Source organism: Simochromis diagramma, unplaced genomic scaffold, assembly GCF_900408965.1.
Source record: "Simochromis diagramma unplaced genomic scaffold, fSimDia1.1 OVJJ01000205.1, whole genome shotgun sequence".
Taxonomy (NCBI): domain Eukaryota; kingdom Metazoa; phylum Chordata; class Actinopteri; order Cichliformes; family Cichlidae; genus Simochromis; species Simochromis diagramma.
Genome location: NW_024386782.1, coordinates 18,134,305 through 18,152,676, shown reverse-complemented (window position 1 = coordinate 18,152,676; position 18,372 = coordinate 18,134,305). Strand labels below are relative to the sequence as shown.

The 18,372-nt window shown below is 41.6% G+C and overlaps 1 protein-coding gene across 1 annotated transcript; it reads right to left on the bottom strand.

Moving 5' to 3' along the window:
• Positions 1-3,272: 3,272 nt before the first annotated feature.
• On the bottom strand, positions 3,273-9,022 carry LOC120727882 (kidney mitochondrial carrier protein 1). Its single transcript, XM_040022476.1, has 9 exons — positions 8,795-9,022; positions 8,551-8,698; positions 8,068-8,162; positions 7,695-7,780; positions 6,819-6,914; positions 6,605-6,729; positions 5,938-6,061; positions 4,967-5,047; positions 3,273-4,496 (listed from the first exon to the last, which is right to left on the bottom strand). The coding sequence occupies exons 1-9, from the start codon at positions 8,856-8,858 to the stop codon at positions 4,455-4,457; spliced, it is 861 nt and encodes a 286-aa protein (XP_039878410.1). The 5' UTR covers positions 8,859-9,022; the 3' UTR covers positions 3,273-4,454.
• Between the last annotated feature and the right edge of the window lie 9,350 nt (positions 9,023-18,372).

Sequence of the window (18,372 nt, the reverse complement as noted above, 5' to 3'; positions counted from 1 at the left end):
CTGACTCTTGAAGCCTTAGAGTGAAAGAAGTCAGCATGCGGAACAAATCTCCCCACGCTTTATCTCCTTTAACATTCACTCTGTTGGCCCGTTCTCATCTTAATGGAACAATGGAGCAGCATTACCAGCGGCTCATCCTTGTGATCCTGTCTCCCTGGGGTTCCAGTCCCCTTCCAGTGGTGTGTGAATGTAGGTCGACCGCGCTGTGATCTAGCGAGCCTGTTGTTTGTTTGGAAAAGGAGTTTCAGTCAATATGGACGGTTGAGTCAGGCACTTGAAGATTTTTATAAAAGTAACAGAAAAAGGAGGCGCCGTTCTCGAATTGTGTCCTTTTGATGATCAAGTCAAAGAAGGAAAGAATCTGTATTTAAAAGGATGACAACACTGGCGAGTAGGTAGTGAACGGCTGCCCCTTACAAAGTTTCTTTTAGTACAACCAAAGTTTAAACTAGACAAAACAACATCCATGTTTCATTCATACTTAATGATTATAGGTATTCTTCAGGAATACTTCTCCAGGCTTCTTGAAGGACATTCAAAGCTCTTCTTTGGCTGTTGGCTGCCTTTAGATCATAGGTGTCAAACTCTGGCCCACGGGCCAATTTTGGCCCGCAGCCTAATTACATTTGGCCCGCGAAGCCATACCAAATTACTATTAGAGCTGGCCTACTGGTATTATACAGCTAATATATATATTGTTTAGTATTAAGCTTTGCTTGTTCCATATTCAGTTTTTCAGCAAAACTTGTTTTAGTCCATAAGAATAGATTCATTCTTATATCTGGAGGAAGATTTTTTTTTTCAATAAATATTGTTCCAGATTGAATTTTGGCCCACTGTGTATTTGAGTTTGACACCCTTGCTTTAGATGATCCCACGCTGCTTCAGCAATGTTGATATCCGGGCTCTGGGGAGGCCGATCCATGACTGATAGTGTTTTAATGTGTGTTCTTCTATCTAGATGTACTTTTACTGCATTGGCAGTGTGTTTGGGATGATCGTTATGATGAAAAATGAAAACACTAAAGAAAGCCAGCTCTCAGATCCTGGTCTCAGGTCTTTGCTGGGTTTTTCTTCTTTTTTGACATTCAGATACTTTCAGTTCATCTGTTGTAGTTCTTTTTCAGAGACTGCTAAATACCATTTCATGCCTGTCACGGTGTGTTATCTTTGAGGTTTTTTCCATAGATGCAAACAAAGAAATGGGAACAAATTGTGTGTTTTTGTGAGAAGTGCTTAAAGATACAATTTAAAATAAATTCTTTGCTAAGCTTTCTGCTATGTGTACACAGTAGACTGGTTCATCACTTGTTATTGCCTTTTCCTTGCTTGAATGATTCATAAGGTCAGTTAAGTGGCTCACATTAACATTCCTCTGTAAATGGTCAGGTACAGTAAATGGACTGAAAATGAGTGAAAAAGCAGCCAAGGTCCAAAGAAAACTTTCAACAACCTTTTGCTAAAGACCACAAGTCCATCTCCTTGGAAGCAAAATCTAAAGCAATCAGGGGTAACTCAAGACTTTTGTGCAATACTATGCACAAATACTTTGAAAGCTTTGTACTGCACTAACCAAATGCTGGCTTCAGCCCCATATTTACAGACAACAGTGATATTTGTCATCTAATTTCCAGCAAGAAAGCAAATAAGTGTATTTCCCAAAATGTCAGTTTTTGTTTTCTTTTTTTATTCTCTTATCCTGCAGCGGTTTGCTGTAATTTTTCTTTTCTGAAATGTACTCCGAAATTATCTTTGTGGTTTTGCAGGGAAGAATTCCTGAAGAATAAGCTGACATCTTTGCACGATCTATTGTGTTCCTCGGTTCCAAAGCCTCACTTTGTCAGCTTGTTCTTCGCGGGCAGGGTATGGCTGTGCAATTTATCAAAATATTTACCACAGCCACGATTTCAAATTACAGAAGGCTGCACTTTTTCCCCCCCTTCAGGGGGGAGATGTTTCAGACATCTCTCTAAGCACAGTATTTTGATGTTATGCCAAATCCGTGACCTGCAAACAATGTGCTTTCAGGATGGAAGTCATTCATTTTTTTCCCCTCAAATATAAGCATCAAGACAATACAAGGAAAAAAAAAAAAAAGATTTGTCCCATATCTGAAAATAAGTGTGAGTAAAAAAGAAATGGCAATAGGCCTGTGATTTCTGTCTTTGTCAGCACAGTGGGGCTTATGAGCGCCAGAGTTCTTGCTCTGAATGGATCCTCAGACTACGATAGATTTGTCTCCTTGTCTGCATTTCCATCCACTCGTCCATCTGTGGGTTGCAGCATTTTCATTAGATAAACGGCTGAAAGAACAAAAAAATAGGCAGAGAAAAAAATAAATGAAAAAAAAAAAAGGGCAGGGTGTTTTGGAGCAGCATAGAGCCTTATCCCTTAGACACAAAAGCTCACTCTGATCCCTGGAACACAATAGAGCCGGTACCCCCCCCGCACATTTGGGCCAGGCAGCAAATAATACCCATAATGTAGCATGTCTGTGACTGCTGGAATCCCCCGTGGTCATACTTGTCCAGCTTGTACAGGACTGTGCCAGAGATGGCTAAATTGCCAACTTACAGATGCCGAATCCTGGCATCAAGCCACACGTTATTCTCATTTCTGTTTTACACCTCGCCTCATGGATTCTTGTTCTACCTCAATTTGACACGGATTCGAGCCCTAGAGGTCTAATTGTGCTGTGGGTGGATCGTACCCAAGTGTTAAAACCTGTCCTCCTGCCACACTCTGCTGCACTGTTTTTGAATCGAGCTATTCCACCCAGCCACGCTCAGGACGCCAACAGCAAACGCTGCGCTGAGACTCAGTGGCTGAGATGAAGCAGACCCAACAGTATCAGTTCTCACACAAGTAATAAGTCCCGTGGTGGCACTCCCTAAATAACACAGCGAGGCACAGATCCACGCAGAGACCTGCGCGTTCGCTGCGGCGCCTTCCACTCCCCTGAGCTCCTCAAACAGCTCTGATGAGGGAAAACTGGGGAATTTACCCACAGAAATAAAACAATTACATCTTATATTCCCCCTGAAAAATTCATAACGTTCGTGGGATGCCGCTTGAACACGTTTGAAAGGAACCAGGCGATCCCCGAGAAACACGACTGTGCTAGATTTGTGGCCTCAAAGCTGAGGTTGGGGAATTAAAAAAAAAAAAAAAAAAAAACCACTCATAATAAACAGATACTGGTGTATTCAGTTGTGCTGAGGTGAGTGTGTAGCTCCACAGTGCCACACTGTGGTACCAGGAAAGGACAATACTGTGAAAAATCCATGTCCTTTATTTTTAATCATTTCAAATATACATGGAGCATTTACATCAACAAGGTATAACAAAAGTTACACTGGCTTATACTTTGGCAGCAGCAATAGCTCACACACACACACGCATGCACACATAACAGCCAGCGGCATATTCATTCCTCACAATAAAAGCTCACATTTACAGCAAATGCAGTATATGGAAATACATTTGGCGTTAATTGCGGCTTGCGTGCAGCAGTTTGGGCGCCTTAAAGCATAAACAACGGCACGGCAGCCGGCTCAGCGGGCTGAACCTGGAGCTGATATAATACGTAGGTTTATGTAACTTTTTTTTCTCCAGCAGACCAAATGATAACATAACGGGGAGCACAGTCAACCCTCAGCTGCCTGAGGTCACACTCACCGTCTCCACTTGCTGGCATGAGAGACCACTAATCACCACATATGGACAAGGAGCTGTTTATGAAACTCATTTATTACAGCACACCAGGATTATTCCCAGCTCTTTGCTAAACACCTCAGGGAAAACTCTTTGAAATAATTTTACCTTTTCACACACCCGTCTCTTTAAATTTAGAAACTCATAAATTAATAAAAAAACAAAACAAAAAAACCCAAATACAATATTCACATTCAAGTTTGTCACCTCGTGCACACTAAACATCTTTTCAATCTATTCATAAAGGGAGTGATTATGGCGATTGTCAGCTGCTGTACTTATGCAGCGTAGAGCTCAGACAGCCCCGCATCTCAAACTAAGGCACTCGGTTATAGAGCACTTAAAAAGTGTAGAAGCCTCGTGTTTTCCCTGTGACTTTAGAGCCACCTTTAAGCAAAGTTCCTGGGACTGTTGGTTCCCAGTCAGTAAATCAGGCCACGTGAATCTGAGGGAATTGTATAGCAAATGTAAAGTTGCTTAGCCTGACGTAGCATTTAGATGAGAAAAAGTATGAAATACATGGATCTGTGTGTGTGTGCTGTGTCCACATTCACCATAGGCTTCAGGAGACACTCCAGACAAGAATCTGGCAAATTCACATTCTGACCCTTCAAGCAGGTCTACATGTGCGTTCCCCTTCCCCCCTGCTGGTTCCATCAAGCTCGCTTTCCCAATCTTGGTCCTCTCAGCTCCTCTTGGAGCGTGCGCTCACACTCATCTCCGCCATGTTGTTCTGCTGATCACACGCTGATCTGCTTCAGCTGTTCATAGGTGAGGAAGAACTGAAAATTGGAGTAAAGGAACTTAAGAAAAAAGAGGAGTGGACTTTGTTTTTTTTGGTCAGAATGAGTGGCACCACCGAGTCTCTCTTGTTACTTTAATTTCTGCTGCAAAAGGAACTAATCTCATTAGATCTTTCAGGCCTGGTTGGAGCACAGTGAGTATCTGCCAGCCTTTATTTCCCTGTTCAATCACCTTTAATCCAGTCTTAGCCTTTGATAATGTTCACTCTCCACACCTTTCCCTATTTCCATCACATGCAGCTACTTGCCTCTAATCAGTACCAGTCGGGCAGTGAGGCAGTAGTTTCACAGAGTTCCATAAAAGAGTTAGCGAGCGTTTAACAAAGCCTTCCTCAGTGAAACAAAGGCAGCAAATACATAAGAGAATTTCCTACAGCTTAGGTGTCGCACCACAGAGGAGATATATAAATAAACAGATCACAACATCTGTGTTGAGTTGGAAAGGATACGATGATGTTCCATGGTCCTAGGCGCAGCCAGTTGGGGAAGAAACCCTTGTAGAGGGCCATGAAGCCTTCAGAGCGCCACGTCTGAAAGAAGAAAACAAACACTCTTTACTCTCTGATGATCACCCACTCTGCGCATCTATTTACAGGAACTGAAGAACGAGTGAAATTAAGGTCTGATCTGGATATTCAACTTTGCTATGACAGTAATTATGTACAATCAAGAAAAAAAAAAAAAAAAATCATACATGACCAACTAATGGAAACGTCTAAACTTCACAGTTGCTGAAAGTCATGAAGATGTCTGCATTTTAAAAAGTATTCCACAGCTCAATAAAGATGGGCTTTTGCATGAAAAACCAAACCCAGAATGCTCTCTTTTTGCTTAACTGTCTCCCCTGTACTAATTTTCATCAGGGATCATTTTCTCACATTTTACATGTGATACAAATAGAGCACAAAATTAGTTCAGGCCAGTCACAAAGTGACGTTCAGCCTAATTCTCGATCCACTCCAGCTGACAGCCCTGTCGATGTTCTCCTACACATTCTAATGACAAATCAAATATAAAGTACAGCATTTAAGCTGCTTCACCTTATCCGCAGTTGCTGCACATCTGCAAGCCACTTTGTACCCTACTCCAAATTAGCCTTCATGCTGATTCTGAATTTCCATATATGTGCATGAATGAAAGGGCGAGAAGGTCCCAGAACAGATACACAGCACCGTATTATTACTGCAGACGGAAATATCAATCTTCCTTTGAAACATCGATCACATTTGTTTTTAGGGCTGAAGAAGCATCTTGGATGAGAGCTGAAATATCTTCACAAGCTTAAAGCAGTCCAAGTGCCTTCTTTTTCAAGACCGTGTCTGTGTTTACATGATGAGAAGACTTGATTCAAAAATCGATGGAGTAACTCTTTACCTAGAGGGCGACAGAATCCAAGCACGTTTCAGGGGTTCTGACTGACCTGCAGCAGACAGTCTAATGTTCCCTGGTACAGCGCTCCTCCTCTCTGGTTCATCATGCGTGTCCGGACCACGTCCACTGGATTTGATGCCAGAGCCCCCGCCAAGCCGCACACAAAGCTGGACCTGTTGACCATAAGGGTAAATGCATTATGTCCCTTAGCCATGTTGCTGGTACTAAAAACAGTCTTTATGGTAGTGTGTACACCACCAGTACAAACAGAAAATATTCTCAGCCTCGTCCAAGTACCCACATGGCATTTGCTGCTATAAATACAATCACTGAAGTCTCTGGCAGGTACAAACTTGGCATCACTGCAGCTCTGAGCAGACATCCTGAAATAACTAAGAGGAATACTGTGAAATGGTTTCCGCTGGGAGTGCTGAGTAATCTCTACAATACAGCACAATACCTGTCTGTATAACAGATATTCTGAGGAAGACATTTTTATTTTAAGGATTTTTATGAAAAAACAAACAAACAAACAAACAAACAAACAAACAAAAAAAACCCTTCCTTTCAAACAATGAGCCAAAATCTGTATTTGATCTGTTTTTCTGGCTCGAGTCCACCTGAATGTATTAGAATACGCCCCACTTGCAAGCAATTTCCTGAATGTTATTGCACCACATGACACGATAGCCAAAGAGGAGCCAGTTCAAACTCACAAGAAGTGTGTGTACACGGTGTCCCCCATGTAACCCGACAGGATGAGATGCTTCTTGGTGAGGTCGTAGACTGGAAGCTCCACCCCGACCACGATAGCTGCCCTCTGAGCTGTTAGGGAGACACCCTGATGCGGAGAGAGAAAAGGTTAAAGTTGGGTGCCTGTACTATCTCAATGCTGTATATACTGCTGTCATTTTTGAAGCTTCTCTGCACCTTCCACAGTCCTCTGGTCCCCTCCTCCTGGTAGATATTAATGAAATTGCCCATCATACTGCCCTGGATCACATTTCCCTGAGCTTGCATGCGGATCTGGGAGGACAGAAAGAGGTGAATGTTACGAAGTTGAACTTGAAAAGGGCAAGAGTGCACAAACGATGTGTAACGCTGCAAAGCCAACTTAGGGGAGTGTGTATTTCTTGGGCTTCTATTGGAATTTAAAAGTTTGCTGGAATTGTTTTTGGCAAGCTCAGTACTCAAAAGTATTTTCCCAATCCCCACTTCCAAGAACCCTCCAGCCCATCCTTGACTTGTTAGCAAATCAGGCCTGGTTTATTTCTTGGCTCAGTGAAAGGCTTGGCATGCGCAGCTAGTACACAATGTGATCAAAACATAATGTTCCCCAACAGCAGGCCCGTGTATTACCCTGTTAACCCTTAATAGACTGCAGACAGAAGGTCATGTGGCTTACAAGGAGTTTAAAAAAAAAGCCACGCCTAGCCAGGACACAGTCTGAGCACAGACAAGCACTGGCAGTCCTGCACGCATATCATTTACAGAACACTATGCTAAAACTGTGAGGTTTCACTCTATAAATAACACATAATTGAGGTCACAGGGACACCTCGATGCCCTTCATTCCACTTAACAAAAGTTAAGACTTGGGGGAAAAAAGAAGACATTGCTTCCTCAAGACTACAACTCCTTATACAACAGAACAAAAGTGAAAAAGTGAAAAAGCTGCAGTCTGTATCTGCAAAAAAATGGCTCCAGGCCTCACCACAGTTCCAAAAACCTGTCAGACATGTCCTACTGCCATCTGATAAAGAGAACCCAAGATCCGAAACGACCGTCATGTGTGTAAATAGTTACCTTAAGCACATCAGTAGGGTTGGCGATGGAGGAGGAGATGACACCGGAGAGAATGCCACACAACACATTAGTCAACAGCGTCTCGTCTGAAAGAGAAGAGCGAGTGGGAGGCAGGCTGTAACTGTGAACAAGCTGCGTTTGATATTGGGCAGCAGTCAGTTTTCAGTGTTTCACTGCAGGCGCTGACTGTTACAAAGAGCTCTCAGATGAGGAAAAGTGAGGATACATGTTTAAGTAGGTCACACACGTGCACATCTGTGCCTCATCTGTGACCTTCAAGAGGAATGTGCACATGTTGCCATAAACAGCAGGCTGAGTGTGTGGTTGTGTGTGTGTGTTTGTTTCAGACAGAGAAAGAGAAACTGAGACTCACCCTCTGGCCTTTCAACCAGTAGCCTCTTAAAGCTCTGGTATGTGCCAATTTTTATGGTCCCGTAGGAGGCCTGCCGCAGCATGGCAGGAGCAATCCTGCAACAAAGGAAGTTTACTTTCATTACCCAGTTCAGCAGGATCTCTGAAGGTTTTTGGCTAATCTAAAACAGAGCTTCTCTTTCGAGAGTAGAGGAAGAGGTTTTGATGTGGCTGTCAGCAAAAAAGGAAGTGTACCGAAAGAGAGGAAGTGTAAACATTTCTGAACAAACAGAAACACACAAGGAATTTGTTGAAAAGCTTTGTCAGATCTTAACTCATTCACTGCCATTGACGTCTATAGCCGTCAATTGCAGTGCATGAGTCAATGGGTTTAACTCATTCACTGCCAATGGCTGGCAGTGAATGAGTTAATGCAGTTACGTTTGGGAGCCGAGGCTATGGAGACCCCACGTACAACACTAGCATGCGAGTCCGTCCTACTGACCCTGAATACAGAGCTCGGAGCCCCTCCTCTCTTCCGATTCTCATTATAGCGTGCAGCATGCCTCGGTAGCGGATCTCTCGGTACTTGCTATCGCCCACCTGACCTTGTACCTGAAGGCGCGTCTTGGCTAGGTCGATTGGAAAGGTTCCTGCAACACAGAGCATTGTATTAACACTCACGCGACACTGTAAATCATTAATAATCAACAGGAAGTCACGCTGCTCGGCCTAGCCGCATCACTCACCACATTCCGCCGTCACTGAAGCCAACCCGCCGAAAACAAAGGGCTTCCAGTTGACGTTAGACATCTTCCCACGCTAGTACCGAGTGCACTGTTAAAAACCACCGACTAGCCGCTGATTAGAGAGGAAGGCAGATGGGTTGGAAGGGGCGGCAATGCTAACAGTGGGGTTACTACCACCAACGTGAAAGCCGCGTTTCAGTCTGGGGAGCCCAGCCCAACAGCCCTCCTCCCCTGCTGAGTTGGAAGGGAGCCCCGCCCCCTCTTTCCTACTCTGCTCACTGCCTCCACTGTCCCCGCCTAAATGCCTGCTGCTAGGCAACCGTGTCCAATTGCAGAAAGATGCCCAGAGGCTTTAAAGTAGACGACACTGTTGCTTCTTTTGCAGTCACTCACACTCTAAAACAATTTAATTTGACTGGATAAAGATAATTTTCAAATATAATAAAACTGGTCTCTAATTTCTCACACTGTAATTAGATTATATTTAGTTTCTGTGTACAAGGAGATTTATTTAATATTATTATTTGTATTTTTATTTTAATGAAACCCATAGTTAAAAATTGAAGACTGTACTGTACTGGGGTTTTTTTTTTTGGTTGGTTTTACAGCAATGGCAGAACATGGAACCTGGCAAGAGTTCCTGCAAGTTAGGAACATATGCTAGCCATACCAGAGAGATATAACAGCACAGAGGGTTTAAGATGCACTTTTAAAAGGAGTCAGATACAAGTTGATGAGTCAGAAGTTCACTTCTGTTTGATGCATCTATACTTAGCTAAGTTGTTGAGAATATCCTGAAGTTTTCTGTTGTTTTTGCTGCTGTTTGCTGTTGTAATTGTTTAGCCAGCTAATTGTCACCTGTCTGAAACATAAACATGAAGCAGGATTTCTTTTCTACCTTACCTTTGGCTTAGTAATTATGTGGTTGGTCTCTTGCCACATACATAAAAAACAATTAGTGATGTCCATCTGGGCCACTGTAGAGATGATTGGACTTTATGTAAGGATAACACACAAAAACTGACATACAATTCTTTTTTTCTTTTTTCTTTTAGAGATTTGCACAAAGAATTTAGTACTAGGTAAAAGTAAATGGTTGTTTGTTGTTGTTGTTATGGTTGTTTGCAGTTGGTTGTGGGTAGTGTGTATGTATTGGTGCCATTGTTAATGTCCATCATGTCCCGCATGTATTCATCATGGGTACAGAGGGCAGAAGGAAACTCGTGTTTATAGTAAACACCGAAACACAGGACAGACAAAATCAGCAGTGAGAAAACCCTGGAAAGCACCACAGGGCTTTCATCTACTGTAAACATCTGAGTTTTTATCTGAAACATGGACCTGTCCAACACTCAGTGTGAAAACCCAGTGTGTATAGCAGCACACAGGTAAGGTCTTTTGTACAGTTGGTACAAAAAATGAATTGGTGGGAAAATAACCATAGAAACCAACACAATTGTTTTTTTGTTTTTACTAGGCATGAAACATGTTAATTTCATATCTGAAGTTCGTTATATTAACATGTGACTCTACAGGAACTGATTCACTTTTGGCAAAAGCTTCAAGTGGCTGTTATATACGCTGCTATACACACCACATATCAACAAATGTTCACTGTCAAACTCAAAGGTCACTAAATTTGTGTTGTTCTTTATCTGCAACACTTAATTTTTAGTATCAATGCAGAAACAAAGACTACTTCCTGACATATTGCGTGAGCTTAAGATGACTAAACGCTTTGACATATTCTTGATGAAAGGACAAACATATTCATACTCAAACATATGTGTCTACAGGTGAACTAACTAACTCTTCCATGCACTCTGTGCTGCTACAGGTTAATGTGACATCTGATCTCACTGAGAGAATATTACATTTATTTTACCCATTCAGAACATCTGGAGCTAATGTTTTATTCTGTGTCTAAAGGCAAAAATAAGTTAAAATTATTAGTTGTTACAGAAGATATTGGATTAAACAAAGAGGATGGAATAAAAAAATAAATACATTTAAAAGATATTAATGGTCATAAACCCAAATTAAGCTGAATTACAGAAATTACTGACATTGTTCTGAAGTCAGTTCCTTGATCAAACTGTCATGACCATCGATCAACAACCACTGATCAAAGACCACCACCACCCTGCTCAAACCAGTGTGAACATTGGCATCCTCGATAGAGTGATCTTTCCACATCCATGTTTTGTCTGTAGAAACCCTTGTTGTATTTAAAATATGTGGTGGTAAGTAGGGCTGGGCCATATCATACCGTTCACGGTAATACCGGTATAATGTTGGGCAACGATAAGAAAATGAAATATCGCGATAGAATATGGGTAAAACGCGCATGCGCAGTGCTTTTGTTTTCATACGCACATGGCGGAAAAAGCATGGCGGCGACGGAGAATGAGAAGGGCGAAAGCGGATCGTTGAATGAAACGGATGAACCAGAATTGGTTTGTAAAAATGCTGCAACTTCAGTGGTGTGGAACTGGTTTGGCTTTTACTCAACAAAGCACTATTTTTGGTAGAGCATGCTAGCGGGCCGTTGTTATTACTGTGTTTTTTGGAAGATACGGCACACTTAAAATCAATCCTTTGATTTTTCTGAAAATCGACAGTGCCTCTTATAATCCCGTGTGCTTTATGTTTGAATTCTGGTTGTGTTTACTGACCTCGAAACGATTTTATGTACACAGCGCTCGAAAATCTGTCAAATGTTTCAGTACGACTTTGCTAAGCTACGAACCCGCTTGATGGATTGTCGGAGCATTACGGCTATCGTAGGCAGGCGCCTCACGGAGTGATACGTACTGTGCTTCAACGTAGTATTACGGTATTGTGTGTGTATAACCTCTTTTTACGTTTTGTTGATATTATACATGGTTATGCTGAGGATATGTCGGCCACTTTCCCCTGGAAATGCCTTTTGGTTAAACCAGGGGTCGGCAACCTGCGGCTCCGGAGCCGCATGAGGCTCTTTAGTCCATAAAGTGTGGCTCCAGGTGGTTTGGGAAAATAAATTAGAAGTATTTAGCTGAAGTGTATTTTATTTATGTTAGTTCTTTTTTAACTTGTAGTTTTAGAAATATAAAAATAAAATTATATTCTATTATTTTTTCATCGCTCAAAATAAGAGTCACACTCGCGGAAGCCTGTATATCTGCGGAAACGCCGTGCATTTATCGAGACTTCGGATCCACATTGTCAGCAGCTATTCTCCACCGTGAACTATGTTAAAAACAAACACCGCTCACGCCTCACAGATGACAGCTTACAGTCCTGCGTAAAGATAAAAGCCCCGATTTGCAGACGCTGTGCGCAGAGGTTCGGGACCAGAAGTCCCATTGTAAACATATTAAGGCAGACCCGACGATGTTTCCATCAACATGCTTTTCAGCATCTCTTTATTGACCACTTTTCACACACGGTTGCTGTACGCATACAGCCGGCTGTAGCTTTTCAGCTCACAGCCCGACACATACCAACAACAGCATAGGTAGCACAGGCGTAAACGCGGCGAGGCGTGATTGCGGGTGCCGCTCAGGTGCGTCGCCTCCCCTGCAGCGGTGCTGCAGACGATGCCCCGCCACACACATTAACCAGGTAAAATACATATTTAGGCAGAATTTTGCAAATATCTGTTTTTCATATTTTAGCAGCATAGTGCTTTTTTCCAATTATTTTTTAAAAGTCAGGTCAAGGCTCCAAAAGCCCAAAGGCGATATAACAGTTTTTGTTTGCTACACGGATCATTTTAGTTCAGCTGGGTGTCTTTCCTTTTGTTATATTTCTTTAAGAGTTCAAAATGTGTTAATTACATAAATAAAATGTAATTTTCTCTGTAGCACTTCAAGGATTTCATAAGCAACACACCTTAGTTGTTCACACAAAGCATAAAGGTAAAAAAAAACAATATATACAGTGTTATCTTCATTTTAGATGTCAAAAAGTATTTGTGGCTCCCAGTGTTTTCTTTTGCGTGGAAACCAGGTCCAAATGGCTCTTTTGGTGTTAAAGGTTGCTGACCCCTGGGTTAAACTGTCAGCAAGTAATTTGCATTTGCACTGTTAATTTTTATATAACTTTAATGCACTTAAAAACAGCTGCTTGTTTAAGTGAAAATACATTGATGCTTTGTTTTTTGCACTAATAAAGTTGTGGAGTTGTAAAGTATTTTGTCTAGTGTCAATTATATCGTCAGTTATATCGTTATCGCAAATTTTCAAATGTATATCGTAATAAATATTTTTGGTCATATCGCCCTGCTCTAGTGGTAAGGCAGAGGTCTAACAGTGAGAAAATCTGATCGGGGGTGAAGCTGATTCTGTTTTCCAAGGAGTTGTCTTGTTGTAGTCGTTTTCTGACAGTTTCCACTGCCTCAGTTGCAGGTATGCGTGTGAAAAGAACAACCACATCAAAGGACGCTGTGGATTAAGTGTACGTTTGTGGACCTTGTTGGTGAAGTCAGTGGACTTTTTGGTGTGATGAGTGATGTTCCCCACAAGGGGTACTAGGATGCTGGGAGGTTTTTGGAAATATTGTAGGTGGCTCAGTTTATACTGGTAACAATGTGTCTGAGTGAGACTCCTTTGTGGACCTTTGGAAGCCCGTAAATACTTGGTATAGAATCCCCTGGCTACAGATGTAGGGCGGTCAATGACAACAGTGTACCTCCTCTTGTTGGCTGGTAATATGGTGATGTTTTGGTGTTTGCTCAGGGATGTGAGGGCCTTGTTTTCTTGTATTGTGAGGTTAGACGGAGGAACTTCTGCACTGAAGAGGGTGGCTGACACCTTCATCCATTAGTCCAGATGCATTTCTTTCCAAGCTCCTTAGATTACTTAGATTACACAGACATATTCAGTTGCAAAGTTACAAACAATAAATGCAGATGTGGCTAAAATAAAATAGCTGATGTGTTTTAATGTCAACCTGTACTCATTCTAACATGTCACGATGCGAATGGTCACTCAAATCACTTTTTTGGGGCCTTTTTCAGCTTTTTATTTGATAGATTTAGTGAAGAAACAACAGGAAAGCGAGAGCAGACATGCAGCAAAGGGCTGCGGGTCGGACTCGAACCTGGGCCGGCCGCTCTCAACCATATGGCACAGAGGGACCAGGTCAATGCACTGAGCTAAACCGGTGCCCTACTCAAGTCCCTTTTAGTCAGAAAACATATCTCTGGTGTCATAATGATTGATAAAACAGCTGGTGAGCTTTCATCTCTTTTAATAATGCTACATTTTCCTCTGGACTTCTTCAAGTTGCTTGAAGACATTTAACCTCTCATCTGAGAAGCTTCTTCAGTTCTAAGGTCAAATGGTGGAGAGTCCACACACATCCTGGGCCTTTTGACCTCAGGAAGGGTAGAGTGGGGCTAGGTTTCACAGCGGGTTCACCCGAAACCTTGGCTGATTGTGGCCTACACTCGTTTTCACACCTTGACTCGTGTGATTAGGTAGAGGATCAACAGGGGGTACAAGTCCCTCTTGGGGGACATTTCCCTAGGACTTAAATCTGGGACTCAAGCTTCTCGGATGAGAGGTGAAACACCTTCAAGCAACTTAAAGAAGTCCAGATGCTTTTCTTTCCAAGCTCTTTAGACTTTTATGAGCACTGTGTAATACTAATATGTTTTTGAAATCTAACACGTCTTTCTAAATTGAACAACAATTGAACTCCATTATGGTAAAGAACATACACATCACATTAATAGTATCTTTTCAAATGAACCCTCAAACATGCAGAGAAACAGATACATAAACCGCATAAAAGAGAAATCCCACAAACCAAACGGAATACAAAGATTCAAATACTAAAAACAAGTAAAAGTTCATGTGTCTTTTAGAGACAAAACATGTCAGAACAAGGTTAAAGTTTAAAAAGCACCAAAATTCAAAATTTCATGGGTATATTAGGAAAGTAACTACTGAGGATACCCACCTTTTTACCGCGTCCTGGTGCAATTTCATCCCAACACCTGTAGAGGTCAGCAAAACACCACATCGTAACATTCCAGCAAACCCACGGCCTATTGCACAGATTATTGAAAGCACAGAGCAGTTCAGTCTCCTGAGATGTGACCCAATCACTTACACATTTCATATGTGGCAATTAATCCTTGTTTAATGAGTGAACACAGACAGCTGGAAGATTATATATCTGTAAAGCCAATTAAACATGTATGTGTTTAAATTATATTATTAATGTAGCAACCAACCACACAGGGAACCTGCCTATATTGAGCTTTGTATGGATGATGTGTTTGTCTGGATGTGAATGTACTTTGATTGTCCAGAACAGAATTTTCCACTAGAGGAATATATTGTTTGTGTAAATACCTCCACTTAATCTTATCTGTTTTCTGTCATATTTGTCCTTCTGGTCTTAGCCTCCTTTGGAAAACAGTGGGATCATTCTCCCGACTGCAAAAAATTTATCCGGAGCATATTTATTATGATCATATGCTAGTTGTATTATTTGATTAATGGGCTGGCTATGGGTCAGTAACCTCAGTATTGCCACCAGTACATTATTAACGACCAAGGAGAAAGAGGAGGCGAGTGCACAGTTCCGAATGCCCAGTTGAGTGTGTGTTCAGCGTGCGTGTGGTCGAAGGCTGTGCGCCACATCGATGAACGGAAATAGATGAATGGAAAAATATTGCACTTTTATCTTAAACCAATAAGCAGTGGGAAGTGTGGCGCGGGTAAAAATGGCCACATTTAATGTGGTGATTTGTCAAAAGCAGCATGAAAACGGGCCTGCAATAGAAAAGAGTGAGATATAGCTGTGTTTAGCAACATGGACTTGTGTTATTTAGCACAAGGTAGTAAAAATAGTCCTAAATTACTCTGACAAATTAGCTTTAATTGTGTAAGAATGAACATGCATGGCAAAGTACATGTATATTACTGATGCAAACTCATCACATTGTAAATACACATCCGTACAGGAGCCGGTTTATCCTCTGGCACAAAGTGCATTGTAATGTTATTGTGTCAGTTTAATAAGGAGCTCTTGTTTTCTACTTGCTGTGAGTGACTGCAAAAACATCAAACTAATGTTACTGTGTATCACTCGACTGATGACTGGTAATCTCTGCAGAAGAATGTGCATGTGTATTACTTTAATGTGACAGTGAGCTAATGTGACTTGTGGTTACAAGACAGTACAGTACAGTGTGTGATCAAGGATGCATGCAAAGCCCAGAGAAAGAATCTGAACTATATGTGCTTCCCTAAGGGAGCAGCGCTCTATTTTTTCAGATTTTAACTTATTCACTGTTGATTTGTTGTCAATGATTAGAGGACTGATCCTGCTTTAAACATTCAATTTAATTCACATTTATTCATATAGTACCAAAAATCCCAACAATAGTCTCTTCAAGGTGCTTTACATTGTAAGTTAAAGACCCTTCAATAATACAGAGAAAACCACAGAAATCAGACGACCTTCTATGAGCAAGCACTCGGTGACAGTGGGAAGGAAAAACTCCCTTTTAACAGGAAGAAACCTCCGGCAGAACCAGGGTCAGGTTGGGGTCAGAAAAGGAAGACAGGATAAAAGACATGCTGTGGAAGAGAGCGAGAGAAAAATAACAAGTAAGATTCAGTGCAGAGAGGTCTATTAACACATAGTGAGTGAGAAAGGTGACTAAATAAGAAGAAAAACTCATTGCGTCATGGGAAGCCCCCAGCAGCCTAGGGTTCAGGGTCACCTGATCCAGCCCTAATTATATGCTTTATCAGCTGTACGTTAGTGCCAGGTTCACCAAACAGGCATTAAAATCAAGTCAGCCCCCAAAGACTCCCATATTCCTTTAAACACAGAGACATTTACAGGTTTTCAAAGAGTGTTTACAACTGTTTACATTTTTCATAGTTAATGTCAGCATTTACAACCACATAACACATAATTTTTTATACAAGTCACACTTTTAAAATTTACTGAAACTTAAGTTTACTGCACTGAAATGGACCTTCATTAAGACTTTGTGATTTTAATACCTTTTGGAGCATTTTAACACAGTTATCTGACAAATATAGTGATTTATTCAGCAGTGAATCTGAAATCTGTGCTCTACTTTTGGTGTGGGAAATTCTAGGTTTTTTTTTTTTTTTGTATATCAGTTTCACCTATAAAGTCTTCGGACACACCTTGGTAACCAAGCTTGCAAGTACTCAAATACATATACATGTCCGTAGATTCCAGGTTGGAAAAATGAAGCCAATGATTAAACCTGGAATCATGGGTCAGGCGTGGGATATAACGTTCATCAAGGAGCTTTAGAAGTGATGTTTACATTTTAAGGTTTAGGAGTTTTCTGTTTCATTCTAAGATGAATGAGCTCAGCTGCTCTGGGTTAGTGGGAGAACACTGCTGGTGTGAAACAGGTGTAAGTCCTGAGGGGCATGTTAAGGCGGAGGATGCCTTTTGTTTTTGAAGGAATCACATAATCACATGTCCTGCTTAGATGAATGCTGTCTTGTGTGGACATACATGTTTCACATTTCAATAGAATCAGCTCAGCGTCGTCCTTGTTCTCATGAAAATGTTCCTCCGATGAAATGTCAGACATTTCTACTGGATTTCATTTTCCAGTTTCCGAGGAACTGGAATGACTTTGAGAGGGGGGTTGGGAAAGCAATCTCTTGGACTAATCGCGTCTAGGAGATTGCTTTGCACAAATTGTTAATTTCTCGTAGCAATTAGTATGTAATTTTTTAGTACAGCATTAAACTGAACCCACTGACATGACAGTTATTAGGTTTCGCTGCTAAAATGATATTTGCAGAGATAATCAGTACAAGGTGAGGAGACACGATCAGTGCCTTACCCACAAACACACTGGTGCTGTTTTTGTCCCCTTCTTTGTGGTGTATTTTTATGCCAACCTCAGGGCAGCATTGAACTTAATGGAAAGCGAAGGCTTGTCCACTATGTTTAGTGTGTGTGTGTGTGTGTGCATGTGTGTGTGCGCGTGTGTGTGTGTCCTACTTGTTCTACATGCTCCCTCTCACTGTGCTCCTCATTCCCTGCAGCTCTGACAGCGTGGACTCATCGCAGCGAATGCGACATGCTGCACTGTGATTGGCTGAATGTGAGCTGTAGCCTGGCCCTTTCTCCAATTCAGTGGTGAGGTTATAGTGATGCAAAAACTTTTTATTTTTTTCCCTCCAGACCTGTATTTTTATTTCCACAAATCTATTCTTTGAATTTGTATTCACACACCAAATATGGAATTTGACATAATGGCAAATCCCTGTGAATCACTGTTATTCATCCTGCTGTCGTACTATTTATGCGGGTTCTCTGTGTCCTCCTGTCGCTTGTGTGGGCAGTTTTTTCACGTGTGTCTCTAAGTGTTGTTGTGTTGTGTTTCATGGTCACTGCCCTGTCAGCATCATTTTCTTGTCAAGGTCTCCAAAGAGCTGAAGGTGGACATTTTCTCACTGACAGAAAACACTCCAGAAATATTAGAAACAGACAAATAAAGCTCAACTTTGCCAAGGTCTAACCTCAGTAAGACTATTTAATCTAACTTGATCTGGTTGTGGTAAAAGAGTTTC